At 47.5% G+C, this 27,700-nt stretch overlaps 1 protein-coding gene across 1 annotated transcript in view; it reads left to right on the top strand.

Annotated features, from left to right (window-relative positions):
- Positions 1–27,700, top strand: part of LOC118775121 (signal-induced proliferation-associated 1-like protein 2) — a 105,078-nt gene that overhangs the window by 61,315 nt on the left and 16,063 nt on the right. The window contains exons 8-16 of the mRNA XM_036524858.1: positions 473–1,049; positions 9,290–9,564; positions 15,614–15,868; positions 19,389–19,541; positions 20,634–20,743; positions 20,960–21,048; positions 22,375–22,781; positions 23,761–23,985; positions 27,106–27,244. Of these exons, the coding sequence (XP_036380751.1) occupies positions 473–1,049; positions 9,290–9,564; positions 15,614–15,868; positions 19,389–19,541; positions 20,634–20,743; positions 20,960–21,048; positions 22,375–22,781; positions 23,761–23,985; positions 27,106–27,244 (2,230 nt within the window). The remainder of the gene's footprint in view (positions 1–472; positions 1,050–9,289; positions 9,565–15,613; positions 15,869–19,388; positions 19,542–20,633; positions 20,744–20,959; positions 21,049–22,374; positions 22,782–23,760; positions 23,986–27,105; positions 27,245–27,700) is intronic.

The following is a 27,700-nucleotide window of genomic DNA, read 5'->3' as shown; positions in this document are numbered from 1 at the left end:
TGTAGAGTATTAACCCCACAGATGGTTTCAGAAAATTCATTTGCCTTTGATGTCTTTCTCCCTCTAAGTACATTTTGCACAAAAGGTCTTTAAAACCCCCATCTGCTAGGGTTTCATCTCATTTTGCAAATCCAAATTCCCATGACTAGAACTACATTATTGTCTGCTTCTGTTGTGGTTGAAATGACCTTTCTGCGAGGAAATAAGTACTGAAAATCCTAGAGAATTCCACCCAGTCTTATTTACTGTTTGCTGTGGCATTTAGACTGATGCAATTTCATGCTATGAATCGGAGATCAAGTGTTCGGGTTGCTCACTGCTGAATACTGCAGTCGTGTTCATCTCTCATAGCTAAAGGAGCATAATAGAACAACGATCATTCAAATGTGCGTGGATCAAATAGTGTATTTAATAATCAAAGGCTCCTCACGAATAGAAGAGAGTGACCCTCTGCCCCTTTCCTTACCTACAGCGTGGCAGTTTCCAGATCTAAAGACGTGCCTCCCTTTGGTCCACCCATCCCCAAGGGCGTGACTTTCCCCAAGTCGGCCGTGTTCAGGGACTTTCTGCTGGCCAAGGTGATCAACGGCGAGAACGCGGCACACAAGTCGGAGAAGTTCCGCGCCATGGCCACGCGCACGCGGCAGGAGTACCTGAAGGACCTGGCGGAGAACTTCGCCAGCACGGCGACCATCGACTCGGCCGTCAAGTTCAGCTTCATCACGCTGGGCTCCAAGAAGAAGGAGAGGATCAAGCCGCGGCGCGACGCCCACCTGCACAGCATCGGCGCCATCACCTGGAGCGTCGTCGCCCGCGACTTCGGACAGTCGGCCGACGTGGAGTGCCTGCTGGGCGTCTCCAACGAGTTCATCGTGCTGATCGAGGAGGAGTCCAAGAACGTGGTGTTCAACTGCTCCTGCCGCGATGTCATCGGCTGGACCTCGGGCCTTGTGAGCGCCAAGGTGTTCTACGAGCGCGGGGAGTGCGTCATGTTCTCTGCCCAGGATGGCTGTGGGGAGGACATCCGAGAGATCGTCCAGCGGCTGGAGGTACAGTAGGGCCTTTTGATTAGGGGGTCGTGGGGGGGGTGGGAGTTCTGTTGACACAGCTGTGTTATTTCATTTTGTTTTGGTGAATTCCGAAACTCCACTCTAAGGTTTCTTAGTGTCTGGCGATGTTTGGGTTCAGTAAGAGTTTTATTTATGACTCTTTTTTTTTTTTTTTTCTTTAAAAAAAAAAAGCCAAGTGTTTTTAAAAGGCTGCCTTAGAACATGGCAGCTTCCTCCTGGAGAGACGGCAGGAAGTAAATCAATGTCTGCTGCTGTTTTGCAGAGAGCAGATTTGGTCTTTCTTTTTTCTGGCAGATCTTATGGGATTTCTGGCCTGGCCTCAGAAATGCACTTTATGGGTGATGAATGGCTGTAAATAAGGAAGAGGGGAAGGCTTCTCTTTGACATAGCGCAAAGTCTTGTATAGGCTATATCCGTGCCTTCTGAAAGACCTGGCTGGGCAGGTTCAACAACAGGTAATCCCATGTCTGTTTTGACGGGGGGTTTGCACTTGTGATTGTACAAATTCCAGAAAAGTGACATGACTTCTGGTTGACTTTGTATAATCCTCTTCAAAAGTCTCGCAGGCTTTGGTTAAAACCGCCATCACGTGGGCCGAGTAATTACTAATAGCATTTTAACCAACTAACAACATGGATTTCATGGCGTCTAGCCTGGGAACCCAGTTCTGTACCCCAGCCAGTCTTAAAAAAAGCTTTGCCCTTGATGTGGGAAATCTGGGATTTATTTTGTAAAGCTGCTTAATGCGGTCAGATGCTGCAGATACGGTTTAACGGCCCCCTTTGTCATATTGGGGGTCTAATTGCAATTTGCGAGGGATCTTGTTACATCAGCGGAGTCTATTTTGAGTTGGTGGCATTGTTAATGTTAAAAGCAGCCCTGTAATACTTTGTTCTTCTACAGTCTTCATTTTTTCATCTCAACGAACTCCACAGATGTCATTATTTGCACCTGATTCACTAAATTTCACCAAGGGCAGCTTGCGTGCTTTGTCATTGCATTTTGGAGACTTTTTGGTAATTTGTGAAAAACAGTGGAAAGACAGAACAACTTCATAATGTGGAAATTTTGCCGAGAGGGAGAGTTCTCCAAAGAGAAGACTTTTCACTTTTGGCGGTAAAGGTCATGGTAGTGACCCAGTTCCGCCAGCAAACCTGGGACGAACAACAGAAGCCAAACTCTGCCCAACATAAAAACACTCTCCCGTTCGTTAACTCTGAAACTCTCAACCTACATTGTTGAAAGTTTCTGGCTGTTTATGAATAGATAAAGGCATCCATTTAATAGGGAATTTATCTGTTTATCCCTGTTTGCCCCTCATTCATGAAAAGAGAAAATGAGGCTGATCTGATTGCCGGTTCCATGTCGTCAGGATTGCATGTCAGCGCAGTGGCCACAGGCTAGCCTTTTGATAGTCAATTTAGTGGTTCCCTCTTGTGCTGTGGATTGGGTATCTGTATCCCCAGTAGGTTATAAAATTTCACAGGTTTACTCTCCTTCACCTGACCGCTCTTCAGGCGGGATGCTGCTATTAATCTGTCGAGCATAAATGCCAAGCCTCATGCCCTCTGTCCACCTCTATTCCAAACCCCTACTCCTCTGCCCTCTGTACTTCGAGAGAGAGAGAGAGAGAGAGAGAGAGAGACACAGAGAGAGAGAGAGACAGAGAGAGAGAGAGAGAGAGAGAGAGGTGCTGCTCTGGCTGCTGTAAGATGCTTGTTGTGTTCCTGTGGTTGTAGGGGTTACGCCAAAATTGATACCCTTGAAACGGCAAAACTGTGTAATTCTATTTTGTTTTGACAGCAGAGCGGCACGTTTGCCTCATACGTGTTGGGTAAAAAGCCTCCTCCTCCTCATGCTCTGCTCGCTCTTGTCAGTGCATTAATGGCTCATCTGTGGGCTGCCGCTGCTGCAGCTCCTTGTTCCCCCGCTCCCCAAATCTATCAGTCCGTGTGTTATTTTCTCATCTGATTCACACAGAACTCATTTCATCCCGTCAAGTAAATGCATGAGCCATGGCGCGTCTAGAGCTTCGTCCGGGAAAGCATGTGAGCAGCACTGTCCCCCATCTGGTCATGGTTAAGGCTCGTGCCTTCCTGTGGAGCCACGCTCTTCGGCAGTTGACGTCTGATGGTAGGTCAAGCGCAGGCTGCCCTTCCAGGTGTCGGGAAGTGCCACCAGCGGCCTCGGGTCAGTAGCAGAGCTCCATCTGGTGTCTTAAGGTACTCGGTCATGGAAGTGGACCTCAGCAGTCTGGGGGAAAGACCCCCCCCCCCCCCCCCCCCCTCACCTGACAGAAAAGGCGAGTCTACTTTGTACAGCCTAGGCTGCAGGAGAGAGACAGGAGTGGAAGGTTAGACGTATGGTGAAAAGTCTCTGAGGGGCAGCGTGGCCTCCTAGACCCATTTCTCAGGGCTTGCTCCATTGGGGTTTGACGTCCTGCTGCAAGGTTGAGCTGATACCACCCTAATTCGGAGCAGATGCAGGTCATCTAAGGCTAACCTGTTGCCATGCAGCAAAATGTGCCCTGCCCAAGAAGGGTTTATTCAACTTTCTTCCATTTTCCACAGTATTTCCTTGTGCCGTGATACATGTTCACTGTTGTGAAGATCTGCAATGCTCTATTGCCTCACTCTGTTGGTATTTTTTTTTCTCCCCATATTAAACTGGCCCTTGCTTGGGGGACTTAGTGTGTGATTAGGCCTGGCACCGTCTCAGGAATTCTGCAGTAGTCTGGGCCTGGGCGCAGGTAGAGGGGGTCTGATCAGCTTAGTGCAGTGCATTGTCACGGATTGAAACGCGGAATCTGGGCTTTTCGGTCCAACTAATAATAGAAATGCTGCTCTCCCTTCTCTCCAGCAAAGCCCGTCTCATTAAATTATAGGCAGCCCTTGAAGCAAAATCCCCTGCAGCCTCCCCTCCACTTCACACTGGCTTTTGGCCCGTTGTAATTTCAGCATGCTCCAACAGCCGTGTGTGTTATTGGATTTAGGCACGGAGTGGGCGGAGGTTTCCTCCAGATTTTATTAACACAGCATCACCTGCCTCCTCTTCCACCCCTCACAACTCAATGCCTGTCTGTGCGTTTGCTTGTGAGTATGTGCTTTTCACATACCGCGCGCTGGTCACCTCGCTTTGGACATTATGGAGGTCGAAGCGCACCTTGCTCCGCTGGGGCCCGGTGCTGTGGGAGCCGGACCTCGTTTCCGGCTCGTGCCTGTCCTCTCAGAGAGTCACGTTGTCATGCCGACTGCATTTCTGGCAAGGCTGGCTGCTGTGGGGGCGGGGCAGCAGGGGTTGGAGGGGACAGGACTGGCACTCTGTGCCTTTCCACCATCCAAGTCCTTACATGAAGGATGGGAGAGATTTGCATTTTAAATGAACCTAATAAGGACTTTGATATGATTTATGTTCTCATTAGTGATGGTAATGATGTTTTAAGATCCGAAATGGTCTCTGCCTTGTATTGTTGAGGTGTACCAAATTTATATTTAAGTTGGGTAGTTAATACAAGTTTATCTAGGGCGGTTAGCTAGCTTGTAGGTCAGTTAGCTATCTATATTACAGTGCAATTAATGTAATGTTGTAACTGAAGCTTTTCTTTTTGGCCCCAACCCCATCCTACAGAGTGTCACCAAAGAAAATTGTTCATCGATCTGCAGTGCACAGTTGAACGAAGGATGTGTCTAGATAGCAGAAGCGCTGGCTGCCCCCAAGGCATGTCATATTTTTCCCCATCACAGCTGGTCTGAGGGGCCCCGTTTCAGATCAAGTGACACGGACGTATTGGGGGGTGTGTGAGGTTGAGAGCAAGGTCCTCACGGTGATCACTATGTACGGACAGAGTGTGGTCTAAGTGTCAGTCTCATGCCCAAAGCCATCTGGGCCAGTGCCACTGAGACCAGAGGGCCTCTCTCTTGGGGGAGGATGAGGTAATCGAACCCTTGGCTGATTACAGACCTCTGCCGCTGACCCAGCCTTCCTCAGGGTTCCTCAGCCGGGCAGACGGCCCAGCCAATCATGTCTGCTCCCTCAGTGCTCTCACCTGAAACAGCCTGCCGGTAATGATATGCGACTGAGAAGTCTACACTGCCGCATGTTGACTTCAACTGGTATAGTCACAGAAGAGAACCAATCATTATCTAGGCCATTGCTTATAATACGCTGACTTTTCAGAAATGTCTGTTCCTTTTCTTTTTCCACAGGTACATTTCCGTGCGCGTTTCCAAATGCGTGCCTGTTTTGGCACATTCAGCACTCAGTCTCAGCACACTATGCCTTGGGTAAAGCACACACTGTAGCTTATCTTCCATGAGATGCTAAAATCCCTTGCGCCTTTATAGGGGACATTTGAAGAGTATCGTGGCATAACTCAAACAGTCATCTCTGACTCAGCTGTATCTCATCCAGACTGGGTCAGACAGACTTCCAGCGCACTACTTTTGAAGAAGGAACACCCAAATGGGGACACTTCTTTTCTTCCCGCGGAGAGGCCAATCACTGCCCTCCTGTAACTGAGAGCTTTTAAAGCATCGAGTTTCAGGTGATGTGGTATAATGTTAAATGCCCCAGGCCAGCAGAACAGATTGCTTTGTCAGGACACTTTGCCGGAACAGAGCTTGTTTAAAAGGTCCTCTCAGTGTCTGTATTCTGTACTAACCCGTGGTGCATATTTCATACCGTTCTTTGTCTCCTTTCTTTTTTGTTGCCATGTTTTGAAATGTGTCCAGCGCTTCCTGGCATTAAGTATAAATAAGTCAGTTATATTATGCAATAGGGCTATTGTGTTATGAGATTGTAATGCCCTGTGGCAGTGTGCAATACCACATTGTCATAAGGCCAGACATACAGCCCTGAATGGCATGCCACACCCTGTTGGTTTCCAAGACAAAACAGAAACAGATTTGTCTTTTTAATATGTATCACAATGACACCTTTGGTGCGCGTCAGTACTCTGATCCTGCCAAATTCACACTGGGAGTAATACCGTGCCTCATTCTCAGTTGTAATTGTAGTGTAACATCCCAGAAAACCATATTTGATATGATTAACCATATGTCGGTCCTTTGATTCTCGTGTCATTGTAATCACAAGGTTCATTGCAATTATTATTTATTTTTAAAATGCTATTAACATTTGGATCTTATGATATCTAACCAAAAGGTTAGCAGCTATTAACAACCAAAGCATCTTGGGGTGAATGCAGAGGGTATTTAACGTCTAAAAGAATTAGTATACAAATAGTATGCAAAGCTATGTTCCATGTCCATTCTGGAAGAATACATTTCATTCATGGTATATACTGTATTCCCTAACTGTTTGTCATGCTGTAAGTTGCTTGGGAGAAGAGCATAGGCTATATAATCCTATAATAATTGCACTAGAAATACTAACAGATTGGGGGAAAAATGGTAGTCACTGATTGATGACAAAATTGTACTTGGTGTGTTTTATAAACTTTTATAACTTTTATAATTTCCAACTATAATATTTTCATTGATTATAGTAGACTAGGGTCTCTATTGTAATACAAAAAAAAAATTCCTAGTGAGGACAGAGAAATTGGAAATTGAAAGAATGACAACTAATTACCTCATTAATTAGGAGCTTGGTAGTTAAATAAATTGCTGTGAGTTAAGCCCTCTCCTGTTACGGCCCTCAGTACGGCCTCAACATTGACTGTAGTTTACAGCAGGAAATTACTCTCCTGCCACCTGCTTGTACAATCAATGGCTGCTTGGTGTGAACGCATCTTCTTAAGCACGTGCGGTCCCAAAGAAATGCACTCATCCTGTTGCTGTTGTGATTGTGTGGGGCAGGGGCTGCTTATAAATGAGCCTTTTGGTATGAGAGACACACTGCCAGACATTGATTTAAGTCACGGTTAACTGCTCTGTTTCATTTGGTGTGCTGATTTGTTTATGGTGGGAGGTTATCCAAGGTCAATGCAGACTGTTTTGCCCTGTTGTTAAGGGACCCAAGCCATGTGCAGTTAACTGTTCATTATGCCTTTAATTAGTAGAATTTCAATGAGAGTCCACTAGTCATTGTTTGGTCCATTACAGTAGGGGTTTTCCTTCTCTCTGATTAAGCCCTCCAGTTGTTATTCCTTTTCCACCAGTTTCAGGCCCACACACACTTCTGTCAGTAGAGATCAATAGATGTGGATCTGTTCTGGATATATAGGTTTTTAGGTTACCAGCTGATGGACTGTGGCTCATTTTGTTCTCCCTGTAGTTTTTATGAGATGAACAGTTTTGAAGACATCCTCCTGCAAGTCAGTTAGAATTTTTTTAAGATTCTGCCCCCAGCTCATTATAAATCACTCAGAGCTCGGCGGTTTAGCATTTTGACTGCTGTTGCGCAGTCCAAATAAACATTTTTCATGTGGTATGTAAGTGTAAAAGATGATTACATTGGCTTGTAATGCAGGTGCTGAAAGGATCAAGAGGAAACGTCATGCAGACACGCTGAAAGGTGCCGCTGTCATCGCTGTGAGGACTGACCACAGTGTTTGTGATGTCATGGGTGGTTGGTTTATGACACTGGTTTAAGCTGGACAGTGTTTATGTCCATGTGGTGTGTGCTCCACAGAGCCTTACACTGCTGGGCTGGCAGGGTACTGTTGGCTTGTTGCACCCATCCCACAACCCCAAGCTGGGGAATAAAAAAAAAAAAAAAAAAAACAGATCAGGTTTCGCTGGTCCAGCCCATTAAAGTAACCAGTTGATTTAGGATGAGTCTTCTAGTATGACCCAACAGTCACATGGTCAGTTGCGTTTCTTCTCTGTTTTTGCGTGTGCCCCTTCATTGGTTTCTACACGCCATCTTGGAACGCAGCTTCATTTGTGAGAAAATAACAGGCGTCAAACAGCTCGTAAGTGCCAGATACCTGTAAAACTGTGAGAAAGCCATCCCAATCAATGGCCTTTGCCTTGATGAGTCTTTGCATGCTGGCTGCCAGCTTGTGGTTTATTGGCTTGTGTGATTGACTGGTTTTATGCTGGTCAGAGTTAATAGACTTTAAAGGCATTTTAGGTATCTCTACTTACTGATATATCAGGCGTACATAAGCAGGGGGATAATCATTAATGCAGCCCACCTTGAAACTAATAAATCACTTGTGTACCTCACTTGTGTAATTGCTTGCTGGATTTAGCAGTGTGCATTAGTTAACAGGTCCAACAACCAGATAGCTACGCAGATACATTACATTGATTTCAATTAGGCTGATGTTATGTTTTGTAAACCAATCTGGATTAGAGTGCCGGAGCATAAATAGGATAATAATAAAAAAAAAAAAAAACGTAATGTTCTTATGTAACAAAATAAGGCTAAGACTATATTTGTGCTCAAGAAAGGATATGTTCAAGGACAGAAATAAAATTGTCATATTTAATGTCCTTTAATTAACAGTACTTAGAGGGCTCAGAAGGGGTGTGATGTGTTTAAAGCCCAGAAAAGGAGTTGGTTTAATGAATGTGTCACCTTGCAAAGACCATCTACCCTGCTGTATGCTTCAGATGTTTAATCAAGCTGTCTCCTTGGGTTCACTTAATGTATTTACTTATTGGGATGGCATAGAAACTCCACTGTTTCATCATTTATTTTATCATCGCATTTTTTAATGCTAATACTAAGGTAACGTTGTTGATCATTGTTCAAAGAAAATCCCAAGATGCTATTTAACTGCAGTGAAATAAATGAGCGTCCCTCTTCTTTGGTCCCTCTGCCTCCTGCCACAGAATATCTCTTTAAAGCTCATACACTCCAATTTGCAATTTTCTCTTTGTTTCCACATGAAAGCGGTTTTTGAAGGCTGATTTCCCTCTCGATTTGAGGTGGCTTAAGGATGTGAGCTTTATCTCTGCCACAGCTGTCCTCTGTCTGTCTTTGTGTCTCCTCTGCTGGAATAACAGCAGCGATTCCAGCCAAAAGTACCCAGAGCAACAGAGCTGTCCTCCCAGGAGCTCAGGCTTTCAAATCCATGTAAGATGGGTGCCTTTTGCTCCAGCACCCCCCCCCCCCCTTCACCACCACTGTTCTCCCGGGAATAATATTTACCTCCAAACATAAATGCAGCAAAGGATGGCCATTAAAGTGTCTGTAAAAGAATCTTCTGAATAGGAAACCAGATCTCTGGGGATGCCGGCTGAACGTTACTCCTCCCTCTCCCTGACCTCCTCTCTCTCTCTCTCTCTCTCTCTCTCTCCGTGCAGATCGTTACCAGGGGCTGCGAGACCTCCGAGATGACCCTGCGCCGGAACGGCCTGGGCCAGCTCGGCTTCCACGTCAACTTCGAGGGCGTGGTGGCGGACGTGGAGCCGTACGGCTTCGCCTGGAAGGCGGGCCTGCGCCAGGGCAGCCGGCTGGTGGAGATCTGCAAGGTGGCGGTGGCCACGCTGACGCACGAGCAGATGATCGACCTGCTGCGCACGTCGGTGACGGTGAAGGTGGTGATCATCCAGCCGCACGAGGACGGCACGCCCAGGAGGTAGGTCTGCGTCCGGCTTTTCGCCTCCCCCCCCCCACAAACTCGACCTGATGTGACAGGTTTTGACTGACACGCAAATGAAAGGACACTTTGTGGCTGGAAGTTGTGCTTACATGCCTTTGCCAAGCTTGCAGAGTAATCCTGCTTATTGAGCGCTCTGAAACCAGCTCCAAGTACACGAAGGCAGAAGCCTTTCAGAATTAGAGTCATTAAAGCCGAGCTTATATATTCTTCTGCCATGTCAGTCAGCCATTGATTGACAGCCTAGCAGCAAATCCTATTATAGGACTTGTGTTAGTCTGGGGCATTAAAAAAGATACAAATATTGCCTGAAAACAACAAAGTTAAACTCAGCTCTGCCTTGGCAGTGCTCTAGCGGGCTCTTACCACAGTGTTCAGTCATTAGTACTCACCAGCCACAGACATGCTCAAGTGGGTTTAGGGGGATTCTTTTTTTAAATTTGCTTGGAAGCTGCGAAGCTTCCCGCTGATGTACTTTACTTCTTCACATTCTGTATTTTTGTGGCAGGTGGCTGTGAAGTCCATTTATTTTCCACGGTATAAAATGGAGTCTTGGGACACTTGGTTGAAGCTTATTGTTTTCCTTTCCTTGTACTGTTGCTATGACATCTCACTTTAAAAATCACACGGTGAGGTTTTCATCAGGTTTGATATTATAGGAATTGATCACTATGTCGTGACAAACTGCTTGCAGAGAATTTTGTCAGGACATTATTCCGTTAACTACTCCTTGGATCATACTCGAGCTTAATACTTCAGATACTTTAAAGATTTTAGAATTCCCATTTCGTATGTCTGATGTGTGGTGACTTTTCATAAGGGATGCAGTTAAAGTAGAGGCCATCATACAATATGCTGCTCTGCCAATGCCTTTTCTTTCGATGCTTGAACTACAGTATGCCAAGGTTTGCGTCTCAGGTTCATTTCCTTGGGATCATAACACCTCCCCTTTCCTGCATGCCACCTTTTTTCCCTGGCGGTTCACTTCCACTGCAAGAAACGACAACATTTGCACAGATCTTCCCCCCCTGAACCTGTCACCCATCCAGCTCATCTGTAAGCGCGGTCCCAGAGCGTCGAAGTTGGCAGCCAGGCTAACGTCAAGCACATTGCAGGGCTGCGAAAAGAAAACGAGCCAAAAACAAAACAAAAAAAGCCGCATCCGCTGGTTTAGTTATGGGCTAAGGAAACAAAAGCACGAGCTTGTGTCCTAATGGCTTGTGTTGTAACAAAGCGGCGTCCGTGCCAGCTGGCCTGAAAAGCACCAGACACGGACAGTCAGCATTTCTCACTAATGATAACAAGACAGCCCGCATGATTAATGGCAGAATAATTCCGGCCCCGACTTGACAGCTCGCAGCAGATTGCGAACGGCAGATTCCAATTTGCATTCGCCTCCTTGTTTAGGCAATTAGATGAAAGCGCCTGGCTTCTGAGAGCGCTGTTCAGCTGGACAATATTGTCAGTGTAATTGAAACCGCCATCGATATTTCAAATGGGAGCTTCTAAAGGCAAGGACGAAGTACCTTTGAAGCTAGTGTAAATTGCCTACAACTGGTCCCCATTTTGTCTACATTTGATGGAGGGGAGAGGGAAATGAAGGCCTCGTACGCCAGAGGCAGCTTGTTCACATTCTGTGTTTTTCTTTTCACTTGACCACACGCTTTGTTTCAGATTACTCACATTCAAACAGGCGTGCCCTAAGACACCTGTGACAACTCACTGTAAACTAGCAATAACTTGGACATGGAACTTTGTAATTTCCCAGAAAATGAGCCCGGTAGGGTCGATGCAAAGTACCTTTGTCATAACTGGGAATCACTTTTGCTGCAGTAGGCATAAATATTGTGCGTGCTGCAGATTTATGTTTCCATCTTAACTAATATACGTGGGTCGTTTCTAGAGATTGACAGCATTGATTTGGTCTCCCTGCCATAGCAATGCAGGGGGGAGCAGAAAAGTAGAGTATGCTGAACTGCATCACATCCAAAATGATGCGAGTCAACAAGGACCTCTGTTCAGAAGCACGTCTCATCTAAGAATAAGAAGTAAGAGCTTTTGAAGTATGCTACAATCATAGCATGCAATGGAAAAGCAAATAAAACAAACATTTCCACAACAGAGCCCTAAGTAAACACATCCCACTCATTCTTTGTGACACATGAAAATAGTAATTAAAGAACCACCGTTTTGGCATAACTAGTAAAACAGGTGTCTTTGTTTACCAGACAACAAATGTACCTTGTTTAGGACCTCTGGTACGCAGACGGGCAGAGTTGAATTACAAGAATAACATGTAGACTGTAAGGCAGGAGAGCACAAATCATTTTTGCTAACAATAAGCATGACGGTTCCTGGACGTCTGCCAGCTTTTTTTATTATTTTGCTTTGCTGGAACAGACGAGATTAGACACGGCATTCAGCCTAACCACAGTGGTGCTTTGTCTTTAACTTCAGATAGTGCACTTAAGCAAGAATTTTCTGTATTATTCTTACGCAACATTGTAATTAATTCCAGTAACTGCCAAATCCGAGACGGTATCTAAGAATCAATGCAAGATTTTTTTTTTTTAATCGTATGTATCCTTGCTGTGCATTTCAACGATATAGTTGTGTACATTTAAGATCATGTATGTATATGAGAAGGAACAATCCATTTTAGATTTTTTTTTTTCATTTGACCTGCTGTGGATTTTCTTGACATATTGACCTGGACAGCTGTGGCCTTTCTGATAGAAATGCGTCAGTTTGTAGGCCGTGCCCGGGCTTTGTCTGAGAGCACTGTAAATCACTACAACGTTCACGCTAATGCAAATTATGGACTCTGCACACACTCTTAGCCATACAGAAAACTTGTATTAACAGTAGAGTTTAGGCATGAGTCTCTTTTCCATTTGCTGTTGATTTGGATTTGGAAGTTCGGCAGCTTACCATAGAATGAATATCATAGCCAGTAGAATAGAAATACTGTATCAGTTCCCAAAACGGAAATCTTCAAGCCACAGATATACAAATAGCAAACACATAAATAAATTGGTATGTAGAATTACAGAGACAGTGACAATCTAGTAGTAAATAGGAGACAGGTCTCTGCAGTAGTCCTTTGCACTCCTGCATCCAGCTTTAGGCAAACTAATTAGAAAATAGGTCAGACAGCGCCGGCAGAAGGCGTACTCAAGACGCGCACCTTCAAGGTGATTCAAGAGTCTCTCCATCCCTCCGGGTGATTATGAGCTCGGGCCATGGCTCGGGTTGAGGATTATGGGAAAATTGACGTGGATCTATGGGCCTGCCGTCAGCAGGGCCGCACACAAACAAAGGCAAAAGGTCGGGCCTTATGGCCCCGTACCGTCTGGGATGGCTTTATTGACAGATATTGACGTCGCATTTACAAGCGATTCCACCCCTGAGCTTAGCTGGTTCTGTGACCGAAGGGAGGACAGAGCTGTCTGTGAGTGGGGCGCTTGGCCTGTGTTTCTCAGGGGCAGACAGAAAGGCCACTCCATAAAACTCAGCTAGGCATGCGTGCTAGAATGATGTCACCCCACTGCCTACCACTAAAGCAGCCATAGGTGGTCGCGTTCTGCCACCGGGGAGTCTGGCTCTCAGCATGTGTCCATTATGCTTGACTGTCAGCAGATATTGATTCACCTCCATGTCCGAGTGGAAAAATTGAAATTATTTCACTTTTTCCTCTCAAAGCGGTGGACCTCCGTAGCACTTAAAGCTAATTAACTCTGCTCCATGGCTGTAACCTTAGTCACGACCTTACCATGATGTAACACATTAGTTGCATTCATAGTATTGATGTTGTTTACCCACAGGCTGCATATGCATACACATCATATTTATTATAGCGCTTTATAATGGTTTGACGGGTGTAATCACAAGGTAATATGGCTCTTCCTGTTCAGATTAGTTGGAAACTACAGACGACTCCTATCGGTCAGATTTTTTGTCAGTGCAGTGCATGGATTCAGTGTTTTTATGGTAGTCGTTAAAAGTGAACGCTCCTGTGTGAATGTACCCTCTTTTCATCCGCTGATGTTCCAAGGTATGGTCATATGAGGAGTGCAGAAGAAAGCACAATGGTGCTGCTGATCTGTTTTTTTTTTCCTGTACCATGCACTGATGACGTTATTTAGCTGGTGTTAAAGTTAATGATGTGTAGCAAAAATGCTTGAAAGGGCGCACGCACAAGCTGTTTAACGGCCAGGTTAGCAACCTTGTTAAAAGTGCCATTGACTCCCGTGCTGAAGTATTTGACTCAGTTTTGGAAAGCCTAACTCCACTCAGGGGGCCTGGGTACTACGTATAAAAAATAAGAAAATAACACTCAAGATTCAAAGAACATGAAAAGGAATACATGCATGTTGCCTGTGTTTAGTTGTTTCAAAATCCTTTTCATGGTTTTGTAAGGTGCCTACTTCCTTCTTCTTTCATTTGTGGCGTCTAGCTGTGAAAAATGAAATCTGGTCAAAATTGATGTTTTCAAGGAAGAAATGACTGAATTATCCTGAACCCTCTGAAAGGTCTTAATGTAACAGAGGCTCTCACAAATACACATGGCACTGAAAGATTTAGTTAAGAGCGCTCATGGGCTGTGTTGTCTTCCATGTCATCTCTGTGTTATGGCTCTGCCAGCTTGTTATTTCATTCACGAGTACCAAGGGTTTTCAATGAATAATTTACCATGTTTAATATCCCTCTAAGTTAATGCATCTGACTGGAGCTTGAAATAATGTAATTTCTCCAGAAAATGCAGATTAAGTGTTCTCGTTAGGTTTATAAGGCTAGTTCAGTAATACCTGGTACAGGTATGTCCCACTGAAATGCTCCCTGTGCCTTCGGTGGTCTCCTCATACCCCAGAACAGTCTAGATTTTGTCAACTCTGTTAGTGACTGATGACACAGAAAATCTGGATGCCTCGCATTGGGAAAGGATTCTGGGCTGATGACAACAGCATAGGAGCTCTCTGTCAATGTTGTTTCACAGGCAGTCTTCCAGGACCACAGCTGTGCAGATAAAACCCATCCTCTGACCTGGCTGATGACCAGTCCTCCTGGCGAGGGGGTCTGACGGCCCTCTCCATCAGTGGCCTCATTCAGTTTCTCCCAAGTGTACATAAATAATGCGCACCGAGCTCTAAGCTTCATTGAGCTGTCTGCGAAATAGATGGGAGACAGCAGTCATTCACTTTATGCTTCCTACTCGGTTCGAAGCTGGAGGGCGAGGGAACGTCGAGTGTGTTTAACACCCCTCCGCCACCGGCGACCAGATTAATGTAGCGTGAAATGACATCAGAGGCCCCCCCGCTCTCGCGAGTGCCTCGAATCCGCAGGTCCGCGCAGCGCCGGTGTGGCGAGGCGTGGAGAATCGGTGAACCCGGCCGGCCGGAGAATGGAAACCTCTGCAACAGAGGCTCCCAATCTGGGGCGAATCATTGAGCACCTAAAAGCGGCTTTAGCCGGGATCTGTGCTCTGCTGAAGCGGTGCATGCGTTTTCAGGGGATATGCGGTGTCGCCGTCTTCGAGGCAGCCTGTTTTGACGTCATGACCAAATAAACCAAGGCTGTTTTTGATGGGCACCGCAGCCGCAGCTACGGCTCAGTGTGGCCCTTATCATTTGAGTGTTATTTGGTGCATTGCCTTAGAAGTGCAGAAACAAGACTGCCAGACCGTTTAATTTTGCTCTCCCATCTCTCCCAGAACTGCTGGGTCGCCAATAACCGAAGGGCAAATAAATAGCTGATGCATGCAACCCGGTTTAAACCACACATCTGCCGATGGAAAGATCAGCAGCTCCTATGCGATGGAGTGTTTTTTTTTTTTAAGTCAATGTGAACAGCCCGTGGCGTTTTTTTTAATGCTAATGAAAGGGTCTGGAAATGAGGTCGTCGCTGTCCTCTCGCTAACGCGGAAAGCGCAAAGGACCCGCGCTCAGCTCCCAGGCCCGTGGCTCGGTGCCCACGAGCGAAAGAGCCAACCCAACCCCGCGGGGCTTCTGTGTGTGGCGTGTCCTGGCAGGGGCTGCTCGGAGCTCTACAGGATCCCGATGGTGGAGTACAAGCTGGACAGCGAGGGCACGCCGTGCGAGTACAAGACGCCCTTCCGGAGGAACACCACCTGGCACCGCGTGCCCGCCCCGGCCGGCCAGCCGCTGACGCGCGGCTCCCCGACGCAGGCGCCCGAACGGCTGCAGTGCCAGCAGCTCCTGCAGCAGGCCCCGGCCGCCATCCCGCGCAGCACCTCCTTCGACAGGAAGCTGCAGGACGGCTCCAGGTATGACGCCTCCCTGCTCGCCCCCGTTGTTCTCTGCTTCAGATGCCGTCTTGATTTTGCTGTGAGGATACATTTTTGCTACATCAAATAATTTATTTATTTATTTTTTTGTGTGTGAGTGTGTGTGCGGCTGCACGTGTGGGCATGTGTGTTTTGGCACACGTGTGTCATTGTATGTTTCCAACCACACACTGAACCCAATTTTTCTGCATTTTTATTTTTTAACTCATTTTAAGCTCACAGCTGCGTGTATATCCTGCAAAAATAACACCGCAATCATGAAACGGGGACTAATGAGCAACCGCTAAGAATATGATCAGGTAGGGAGGCATAAACAACTTATGTGAGTAAAAGGTTTACTCAGCCACTTCGGCGTGCGTATTCACTCAGTAAAGTACAGCCGTTTCCACAACATCTGCTTCCACAGCCGATGTTGAAGCGAAGTCAATGGAGGCAGATGTCAGTGGCACACACACAGCAGGGGGTGGCACACTGGTGGATAAAACGCAGAAGAGAGGGGAGGGTGACACCCCTGAGAGACAAATTAATTATTGAGCCCTCCACTGTCAGGCCTCTGTATGCCTCTCTGAGTGGGGAATGCTCTGCAGTGCCCTGTTTCCCATGACACGGTCCCCCTGTCCTGCTCCCCGATGTTCCCCACGCTATGAGTCAGCATTTCTAGATCTAGATTTAAGTACGAATTTGTATCATCGGTCCCCCTCAAATTCCTGGATGAAGACAGTTTTGCTTTACCCGTGGATGAGGCCTTTGAACATATGTGACACTTTCATTACAGAGATGGATGTTGTATTATGACAACCTATAGTCTTCCAACTACAAACATTAACCTGACAGGATTAGCTACCCTTTTGTCATATGAGGCACACTTCCAGGTGATTAACTCTAATCCGTTCTGATAATTGAGGGTATTTACCATAAAAACCGTCAATCCAAAGTTGTCCAGCATGTAGCATGTTTGTGCTGTCCTCTATGGCAAAATGCCAGAGATACTGAGGGAAATACAAAACACGTGGACCAATAAACACTTAGGCAAACTCTGCTGACTGAGTCCCTGTCTTGTTGGTGAGGCAGAGTTTGCGCCATAGTAAATATCCAACACTCCCATGGCCACATTCCTGTAAGTTCAGTAGGACCTTGCCTTGTGGATGATGCTGCACGTTCTCTATTATCTTCCATTTAGCTTATTCAAAGCAGCTGATAGCCATGCTCGCTATCAATAGCCGTGCTGTGTCAGAACAGGGTGGGTAAATGCTTTTGCCTTTATGGACTTACGGGAACAGCATACCCCGGGACCACAGCAAAAAAAATACAGGACCGTGCTTTGCAAGCTTAAACACAAGTGTGTGTAAGTGTTATTGCGGTGATGGAAAAAAAGGCTAAATAATGACGCCCAGCGTCCTCACATCAAATCTTTCCATTGTGTGGTTTTGGAAAGGGGAAATATTCTAGGAACTGTTTCTCATTAGTGGAGTCTTACAGCCCCCCCCCCCCTTTTTATTACTAGCACCTAAAAAGTGTGAAATATAAAAAGCAGGCTTACGGTGTGATGTCAAGGTTCTGTTAGATTACTGGCACAATTTTGGTGGTTGGATTCCCAGTGGGAGTTAACAGGAGAAAGCTGCTGATGCAGCACCTGAACAGTGCATTTTCCCCCATTACGGCTGGCTATTGAGAGAAAAAAAAAAAAACAGGAGTAAAAAAATGAATGTATTCAGTGCGCAGAGGTGTACACAGGAGTAAATGCGAAACCCCTTCTCAACCCTGCAAGCAGCTCCCCGACGTGTTAATTGGGAACCTAATTCCCAGGCGCCGCTCCGCTGCCAACACCTCGCTCTTGCTGGAGCGTCTGCGATACACCGTAAATCTGTAGGCTTTCTGTGCACCCCCCCCCCCCCCGAATAGACTGTCGCCTTCGCCCACTCCCCAGCCCACCCCGTTGACACGCCCATGCAGCTTCGAAGGTCCCGTCTCTATTTCTGACCCAACCCGTGCCTTTTTGTGTTCCTCTCTGCCACCTTCTCTCTGCCCCCAACGCCCCCCCCCACCCCCCCCCCCGACTGGAGATCCCAGTGTCCGGTTACTTTCCAGAATCCAGAGCATGTATCTGCTTGGCGGTACTGGGAGATGCTGCACTAAAAATAGGACCTGGCCATGTGCTCCGAGCGGGAAAATATTTCCTTCCTTTATTTTTACATGCAAGACAAGAGGACACTAGGAGGAAAAGCTATTTTTCCAGTTTTGGCTGCTATCTCTCTGTCTCTCTTGCTCAGTCTCTCTCTCTCTCTCTCTCTCCCTATCCTTGTCTCCTGAAAGCAGCTGCCACATATTTGATCAGCTGATTTCACGCCCACTAAAGAGTCTATTTTCCTTCGGCCGGATGTCTGTTCAGAGCTCGAGGTTGCTTTATCTTTTGTTAGAAAAGAGGGGAAATGGTGATTTTCAAAAGTGTGTTTGCAGCAACTGTAACAGACCTGCCTCAGAATGTTACATAATTGTTATGGCTCTTGGATGAAATGACATTTGATAAATAGGAACCTAATAACCCATGGGATCACCTAACATAATAATTTGCTGAACACATAATGAGAGTAATGTTAATTATACAAACCGTGCTATCATGGAGAACGGAACTTCCTGAGTGACCTGGAAGGTGATTTTGACTGATCTTGTCATTTACATTGCCATTTACATTTTTTTCCTTGCACTGCTAGAATATCAGTTGGTCCTGACATGATTTTCATTGTATTTTGTGATACTACATTAATCACTATTAGTCATTATATTAATATTAATGACAGTAAGCACACAGTGTTACGCAGTGAGCCCGTAACTGACCTCATACACCACCGTGTGCAGTGTCTACCAGAGAAGTGCACAGGGCTGTGTAAGCATGAGAAACACAATGTGTCATTTTAGGAGTGACAAGGTTCTAAGAGATGGGTTTTGATTAGGCTGTTAAAATGCAGGGCAAAGTCGAGTCAGCCAAATTGGTCTTTTTGCTGTGACACCAGGGTTAGCAGTCTTAGGAGTTATTGCCACAGGGTTTTAACAAATATCGGTCCTTGGTGTATAGTCTCACTGAGAAGCCCGCAGGTCAGGAAGCTCAGTGTCTGTAGCGGGAAAGTATGTACTTTTTTTGGTCCAGAGGGAACAGTTCCTCATATTGACACCACCCCACCACCAGCACCACAGTCTTGTTTTTGTAAGATTAAACCTTGTTGCACTGCTTAGCTTTCAGCCATTTGGTAAGAGAACGATACGTGGTGGATCTGTATGTCAGACACAACAATGTGGCACAACTGTTACACACATTCACCGCAGCACATAGCATAAATGGATTAAATCTGAGAGCCAGAGAATGTGAGTGACTGGTGGAGCTGGTAAGCTGAGAATGTCTGCGATACGGCTGTGGCTGTAACGTGAGTTGGGAGGCTCCGCAGCCACATCCTGGAGCAGGACAATAAGCACTGAGCTCCTTGCTTCGTCTCCGGTTTCGCAGGGTGATGCAGGACCTGGAGAACCCACAGATCCCCTCGTGCACTAAAGGAGACCCCAGCCAACACTACCGGAGCTCCCCCAGCAACCAGTCGTCGTCCAGCGACCCGGGTCCCTGCGGCAGCAGCCCCTGGGGGCAGCAGGCGGGATATGAGGGGTATGGCCCTGAGGCGGACAAGGCGGGGGGGGGGGGGGGGTTGGGGGTGAAGGCTTCGTCTGTTCACAGAACCGCTAAGCTCTCGCCGGTCATACAATAGCCCCACATCCCACCTATATATGTATACAACATGCCCCAATTCCTGTTTAGATCTCCCTGACCTCTTGTATCCATGGTAGCAACCTAGACGGGTCTTGGGGAGAGACAGGAGCTGCCTGTCAGCCCGGGGCTCGAGTTACAGTCTGAGTCAGGGCCCGCTTGTGTGTCTGGCTCACAAGAGGCTGTAAAGAGGCTTCAGAGGAAACTGCCTCACTCACTGCCAACAGATGAGACCTCAGCCTATAAAGAGTCTCTCACCAGATGACACCAATCAGCCACCTCTTCTGTTCACAAGGATGTTGCCAAGGTTAATTTGGTTGAGCGATGAAAATAAACGCTATCTCCAGTTGGGCGTAATGGCACCAGGCATTGCTGAATGAAAGACCAGTTAATGCGGAGGGAAATACCTGAGCCTAATTAACACATTCAGCAGAAGATTGAGTGCTGCTTGTTTTCTTATGCAACTGTGAAGTGTGACATCAAGACATGTCTTTGTTCACACGCCAGCCTTGTTTATTGTTTTTAGCTTTCTGTATGATGTGTTCAGTGTTCAGCAGCATCAGTGTACAATAGCACTTCCTCATTTTGGTTGCAGTGAGCTATGTGAAGCATTTTTTGCCAATTCCTGTAAGCCTTGCATGTTAAATGTAGCTGATTGATTTTGTTTGATTGACTAGTGCCCTAGCAGCTGGTGCCAGCTAGCTCCCGTGTGAGTGCCCGTGTGTGCTCTGGTGCTGTCACAGACGGTGTATACTGAACACTTAGCACCTTGTCACTGTAATGCCACGAAGCTGTTTACACATGCGCGTGTTAATTGAACTCTGGTTTAGCCTACGAGCGCATCATCGCACGGCACTTGAATGCCTCGATTAACCCCCCTATCTCATTAAAGTGCAATCCGCGGTATTGTCCGCCAGCCTGTAAATGTCGCCAGCCTCTGCCTTGCGCTCACCTGGTGGGACTGGTGCGATAACCCGTCTGTCTCGACCACAGGTGCCAGTCTCCCGTGCTGCACGACCGGTCAGGCGAGGGCCTGGGTGGCCACGTGGATGGGGAGGGACTGAGAGAGAGGGAGCCCACTCTGGAGAGGACGAGGTCTGCAGGTAAGGTCTGCCGTTTGGCTTTACGCAAAGCGATTAACAGCGGGCAGAAGCTCAACACTCAAGACTTGTGGGCTCACAGTCTGGAAAAAAGTACACCAAGAAATAGGTAGCTTGAAGGGGAAGGCAAAAATCGTTTACTACCACGTTTCACAGATGTGGACTCATTAATAATAATGATAATATCTAATATCTGCTGCTCTCCATTCCTGTTCCCAGAGGCAAAGTGGCATCTTCCTTCAACCAAGATCCTGAATGCCCTGAAGGAGAGAGGAGGGGGAAAAGACTCTCCGAACAAGCTGCCCCGCGTGAGTGTTCTGCATGTGTGTGCTATTGAGAAAGGTAGCATTGACACATTATGACTAGATGAACAGTAGGCAGTGTGTAGTGAAGCAATACCATATTACAGTTTGACTCTTGAACAGTAGACAGTATTTAATCCAAATACTGTGGCTACGCTACTGTTGTACTAAGAGTGGCAGTTTTAGATTGGAGTGACCTGTTACATCAGTGATTCAAGATTCCTTTATCCCTGTGGTTGTAGATCGTCAGGCTGCTTTGAACACATCTGTTTTAATGAGGGACTCTTAAATGCGCATCATAAAGGGCGCTTTGTCAGAACTAGTCTGTCCGCGTGTTCACCCTGGTCCCAGGTGTCAGTTCCAATGGGCGTCCTGTCCGCATTCAAAGTAGCATTCCATCTTCAGTGCAGAGCTCGCGCCGAAAGCTTGCGAATCCTCTCGTCAGATTGTGTTTGCGCCTCGCCCTGATGTATGAGCTGAGAAAAGGTCAGCCTGCCCTTGTTGGTGTTTTCATCACCAGCAGCAAGCAGTCTTACTCAATCTCTCTTTTTTTTTCACTGCTTAAGTCATTTTTGCCATTTTAATATTATCAGGCCGGTCATTGGCCACGCAGCGTTATTGCCCATAAATCAAATAGCGAGAGGCATAGACTACACGGCTTAATTTTCATGATATTTGAATCGCGCTAATCTTGGCCCGAGGGGCCGTTTCACCCTTTGAATTCGCAAAGCTTTTTCCAGAAGAATTTGTCACAGAGGAACACAGTAGTTAAATGTTACATGGAAGAATGTTTGTGCAATGTGCCAGTTTTTTATAGAAGAAAATGCAAGTAGCAGCCCATCAGCAAGCGTCTTACAAACCAAACCCCCATGGAATTGCCTGGTTACGATATATGATAGGTTTCAATCATCATTAATTTTTTTTTTTTAAAGTAGCATAGCAGGATGGGGAAGCTCGCCGCCTCTAAATATAGCCATTGCTTAATTGCAGCTCTCAGAGCAGCAGCACGGCTTTGTATTGGCAGCCAGCCTCCCCTTTATGTGTTCCTCCTCTGGAAAATATGGCTTCTACTCTCTCCAGCAATGTGCAGTTTTATATCTCACAGGAATACTTGATTTTCACGCATTATAGTTCCCTAACTTGCATCCCTAACAGGCTGTGGCCATTGAAGAGAAAGCCGTCACTGGTGACAAAAACACCAGATCAGTAACTTGTTGTATATGTTATTATTGTATATGTTGTATACAATATATGTATGTTGTTGTATGTAGTATATGCTGTTTCTTTGTTGTTGCTGTGCTACTAATGTGCTCTTACTGGCTGCTTTGGCAGACTGGAGATAAAAGCTGCCCAAGCCACTGCTCCAGCCACTCCAGCAGCAACACGCTGTCCAGCAACGCCTCCAGCAACAGTGACGACAAGCACTTTGGGTCCGGGGATCTGATGGACCCGGAGATGCTGGGCCTGACCTACATCAAGGGCGCGTCGACGGACAGCGGCATCGACACGGCGCCCTGCATGCCCCCGCCCCCTCTGCCGGGCGTGGCGGGCTCCCGCGTGCTGCTGCAGGGCCGCGGCGAGCAGGTGCTGCAGTGGGCCGCGGAACACCCAGAGGACATGGGCCCGGAGGAGGACCAGGCCAAGCTGTACCTGCCCCAGGGCTACATCTCCGCCATCGCCGGCAGCCACGTAACTGAGGGCAGCATCGGCGACCTGAGCGAGATCTCCTCCCACTCCAGGTACAGCCCCACCCTACTCTCCCAATCCCAGCCCACTCTCAGAGTGGAGTACTACTGCCACAGAGCAGGCTCCAGGTTACTGTCTACGCTACGTTCTTATGCACCACGCCATATGTGTATGGTGATGTTTGACGGTAGGGTTTGTTGTGGTTAAACTTAATAATTTAACCATTTCTGGACCACACGTTTATGTTGCTGTCTCCTAGCTCTCCATCCATCAAGGATAACAGAAAGGCCTTGCTGTCCGATCGCCAAATTTAGAAAAGTGGCCCTGCAGTCAGTTCCAGCTAGCGCAATTGATTTTCTTGTGCAACAGAATCAGATTTAAACCGTGATGTTAGGCTGCCAGGCCAGCTGATGGACAGCCCGGGCCTTTAAACTCTACAGCTTGCCTTTGTGAAATGCTGTGGGAATCAGTGCTATAATGCCTTCTGCCTTCACCTTTCCCCTTGGCACTCCTGCCCAGGTGGCGTGAACCCTGGTCCTGATCATGGATTGGTCAGGGCCCAGTTATAACCAATTAGCCAGCATGCGCGCTAGGAGGTGCGCCTCCTTCATCCTTCAGTCTGAAATTCTCTCCCTGCGCAGGGACCGTTCTGTCCACTCCAGAGCCAGACGTTAGTTAGATAAGCGCGACCCCAGCCCTGTCAGCACAGGAGGCTGTCACCGAGCAGCACTCCCATGCAGAGCTTCAGACATGAGCTAATCATCTGCTCGCGCACAAATGGGAATCTTAAAATGGAGCTGAGCAATCCACAGCGAGAAATCTCCGTGAGATGCAACATTAATTTTGCAGCCTCTTGTCCTCATTGAAAAAGCAATAAATGGGAAGTTTTAATATTTGTAAAACGTATGCTCGTGTAATGACTCATGTCATTCAGTAAATGGCCACTGGCCTCTGAGTGGCAGTTGACCAAACTGATTTTTTGTGTCTTTGTTTGCTTGGGGTCGCATGGTGCTCTCTCTTTCCTGTGGCCAGCGGCTCCCACCACTCGGGCAGCCCCTCCGCACGCAGCTCCAAGATGAGCTCCTCCCTGGACTCCTCCAAGGTCTACATCGTCACTCAGAGCGGCATGGCGCATGGAGCCAGCCCAGACTCTCGCGCGTGTGCCCGCCAGGTGGGAGGCAGCAAGTACCTGATTGGCTGGAAGAAATCTGAGGACGGCCCCCCTCCAGAGGAGCCTGGGAGAGTAGCAGAGTGTGGGTGAGTGATGGAGAGAGCTCCACTGCAGAGCACAGCTGGGAGAAGCCGGTCTTGCTCGATGATGGAGTTAGATGCCTCAGACAATGTTAGGTGTTCATGTGTGTATTGGCGGCCTCTGAGCTTTGTCAAGGCAGGAAAGTGAGAGAATGCATAATTAACTACCTCATATTTTTGTATTTAGCCTTTTTATTTCCCTGGAAAATATCTGTGACATTGCATTCTGCACTGAAATCCCGGTAATGTCTTCCGCTATGGAGGAACTGCCTTGATATGTGTGTAAATGTTCTAACTCATTATTTTTGATCCGGTTACTATAAACCGAGCAAATATGTCCACATTGTTAAATAGGCCCTCGTTAAGTGGAAATCCTAGGTTCGCCGTTGGAGATGTTTGCTCAGCAGGTCTCTCTGAGCATTAAGGCTAGGACACAGAACACCTGTACATAAACCAGACCAAGACATCCGAGATTCGGTGACGGGAATGAAGCTGCAAGACTCTTGTTAGAGTGGCCACTCTTCCCTGTCCCAGACCTGCACAGGTGGCTCCAGCTCCCCTGGCACTCCGCTGGACCCTTACCACCAATGGCAATCTTGGCCAGGCCCAGCCCCAATCAGAATGGACAGTCACGTTATAGATAAGCTATATGGACCTCTCAACACAGTGCACTCGGCGCAAGTCTCTTCTCATTTTTGATTAGAGCTTGAAGGGACATCCATATGGGCGGAGGGGCTCATCCAGATGGGCGGCAGGGTTCTGCACCGATACTTCAAAAAACAAATGAAAAAACCTCACCCTCTCAGAAGAGGCGAGGAAGAATATCCTGGGATACATTAAGAGGGACAAATTGAACTGCACGCGTCTCAGTCTCTAGACCAGGGGAGCGTTTGATACACTTGCATCCCAACCCAAGAGCCTAATTGAGTTCCCCCATGGGATTTTTCCTTTCATCAAGGTTTGGCGACAAAGCGCTTGGCACAAGTGTGTCAGAAAGTCTGTGTCTTTGGAATGCAGGCTCTTCCTTCTATATGAAAGAGATTAGCTGCAGAATCGAGTCCCTGTTCCAACCTTTGTAATCACATTTGCCAGGTGAAATTGGATGCTTTAGTTCCATATGATTGATGGCTCATATGAAGGTAATTTTTTCGAACGTTATGAAAGCTGCCTGGTAATATGGTTAGCACACACAACAGAATGCTTGTTTATTTTATGCTGGCATTATTTTTACCCGCCAAACCCTCTCTCCCTGTTAACCTAATGAAGGTCCTTCCATGTACCAGAGGAAAAATATTATTTTTCATTACTGGCTGTGAAACTAACCATGTAAATCCTTAACGTTCCCTAAGAGTGAGACAACATCGATTTGACAGAGGCACCAGTAACCAGCCTATGTTTCTTTTTTCCACTTGCGTTTCTTTCCTCAGTGGAGCGGAAGGATTATTATCTTTTCTCCTTAAGACGCTGTCAGAACACTCCAGGTATGCGTGTCTGTGGCTCCCTCCTTGTACACTCACCGCACCCTGCCCCCAACCCTCACCCCTGCCCCTACTCCCCCACAATCACCCCCCCCCCCCCCCCCCCCCCCAGTGTGATATTTTAAGCACTCGCGCCTCCTGGAATTAAGAGCATTCCGGCACACATCACCGACTGCATAGTTGTGATGTTCCTGTGTGTGCCTTTCTGTCCTATGCACCTCCTTGCCCTGTAATCGCTGCTATGTGCAGGCGGACCTCCCCTCACAACCTCCTGTGGGTATCGACAGGTCTCCCCATCGCCCTGTTCAGAGACCGTCAACCTCTCTATTGACTTCACTTCGCATGATATACCACAACCCTGTCTCTTTCATTGTCCCTGCCTCCCCACCCCACCAAAGGAAACGATCTTTCTTTGCTGCCTGCTAACACTCTCCATCCCAGTGTCCTGTATCCAGTACGGAAAGACTTCCCGTCTGCAAAATGTAATGCTTTATTCCTATTCTGTCTCTTCATACTTTTTTAACATTATGCGTGATGATGGTGGTGATTCCATGAAGCCGTTTTATTGAAAGACAGTGTTGTCAGTCACTGAAAGTTATGGTCATGCAAACTCCTGCGGTTGTCTTCTGGCCACCCAGGTGGGTGCTGTGAGTGTCAGGTCTTCCTCTGTATGGAGCCCCTGCGCTGTTTTTCAGCCTGTCCGAGCACCCTGAGAATGTCCTAAGCGTTTTGGGGGGGTCTCATTCGCAGGTTTGACAGATGATCAGAAGCGACAGACGTGAGACACGGATCCTCTCGTGTGGTCACTGCTTGTTCTCCGCAGTCTTCAGATTTTTCCCGCCACCCGCCGTTTTGCCTCGCCCTGCCCTCTGATCATCTGCACACTCTGCCATCCGCACTTAGCACAGAAAAAACTCAGCGAGGCTGCCCAGCTGCTCACTTAAACAAGTCATTTATCCGGTCAGGGTTTGCTTGGGAGATCCAAGCCTCAGTCTCTCTCTTTCTATTTCCCCCTTCTCGCCTCTTCATTGGGGATGCTTAAAGTCCTGGCGTCCAAGCAGGAAGGTCGACTTGCGCATCCTCACGACTCCCACATGTCTGTGTGGTGAAACTTGTCTGAGTGACATGGGCCACCATGCACTTACACACACACACACACACACACACACACACACACACACACACCCTTGTCATCAGTTAGGGACCGCTTCTGGGGTCAGAGCCAGACTTCCTGTAGATTGCAGTCTGTCCTTGTGTTTCGTCTGCTGCAGTGCTCGTCAGAAGTGCCCAGCAGACACCTTGTTTCCTAGGCTGGTAGAGGGGGTGTCTGACAGTTGTCAGTTTTTTTCCTTTCTTCTTTCTCTTTCAGTCCTCTCATTCAGGTCACGGTTTTGCAGTCCCGCACAATAACGTACTTGAAATCGAACCCGGTAGCTTGTTGGCAAGCCAGATCTTCTGCAGCTCTTGCACGATACTGTGCAGACAATCTCGCTGCACAACCATAAGCATCTGCTGTCGTCACTACATTTTCAGGGAGGCCCTGGCAGTTTTTTGTTCTGGCCCTCCTCTGCAGTGTCAGTAGCCATAGACACGTGTCTGTTCCAAAGATCAACCTGTCATATCCCTTCTCTGTCCCCGCTCTCCGCAGGCGTCTCTACGTTTCGGATGCCCCCTGTCCGCTGCAGATGTCAGACCCGGACGGCAAGCTCCCACAGAGCCTCTCCAAGGAGGACTTCCTGAAGATGATGCTCCCTGACAGCCCCCCCGGGGAGGAGGGGAGGAGGAAGGTGAGCCAGACACCACCCGGGTCACAGGCCATTCACACAGGCTGCCCACTTCCGAAACGCACCCCTCACTGGGCGACGGCAGGGCGGGGAGCGGGGAGGCTGATCACCCTCGTTCTGTCCCCCGGTCACATCATTGCCATTGGTGTGCGTTTGAGGGGAGAGACAGCGTGAGTTGCTGCAACGCTTGATTGCAACTCAGATGGAAAAAGTCACAGTGCAGAGCAGCACCTTTGCCCTGGTTACCTGTATATGCTGCCCCCGCCGGGGAAAACGACGCCGAGGGACCAAACAGGCCTGTGATCCTCCGCAAACAGCAACGCGATCTGCACAGAACCTAGTGGTGAAGGGTGAGACGGCTGCAGCCGGTCAGGCACCTCAGCGATATTTTCGGATAAACCGGCCTGTTCTTCGAAGGGAGGACGGGAAAGGAAATTGTTTTCTTAATCTGATTTATTT

This window comes from Megalops cyprinoides, chromosome 1 (assembly GCF_013368585.1).
Source record: "Megalops cyprinoides isolate fMegCyp1 chromosome 1, fMegCyp1.pri, whole genome shotgun sequence".
Taxonomy (NCBI): Eukaryota; Metazoa; Chordata; class Actinopteri; order Elopiformes; family Megalopidae; genus Megalops; species Megalops cyprinoides.
Note: the sequence above shows the minus strand (reverse complement) of the source record. Positions and strands in the feature narration are given on the sequence as shown.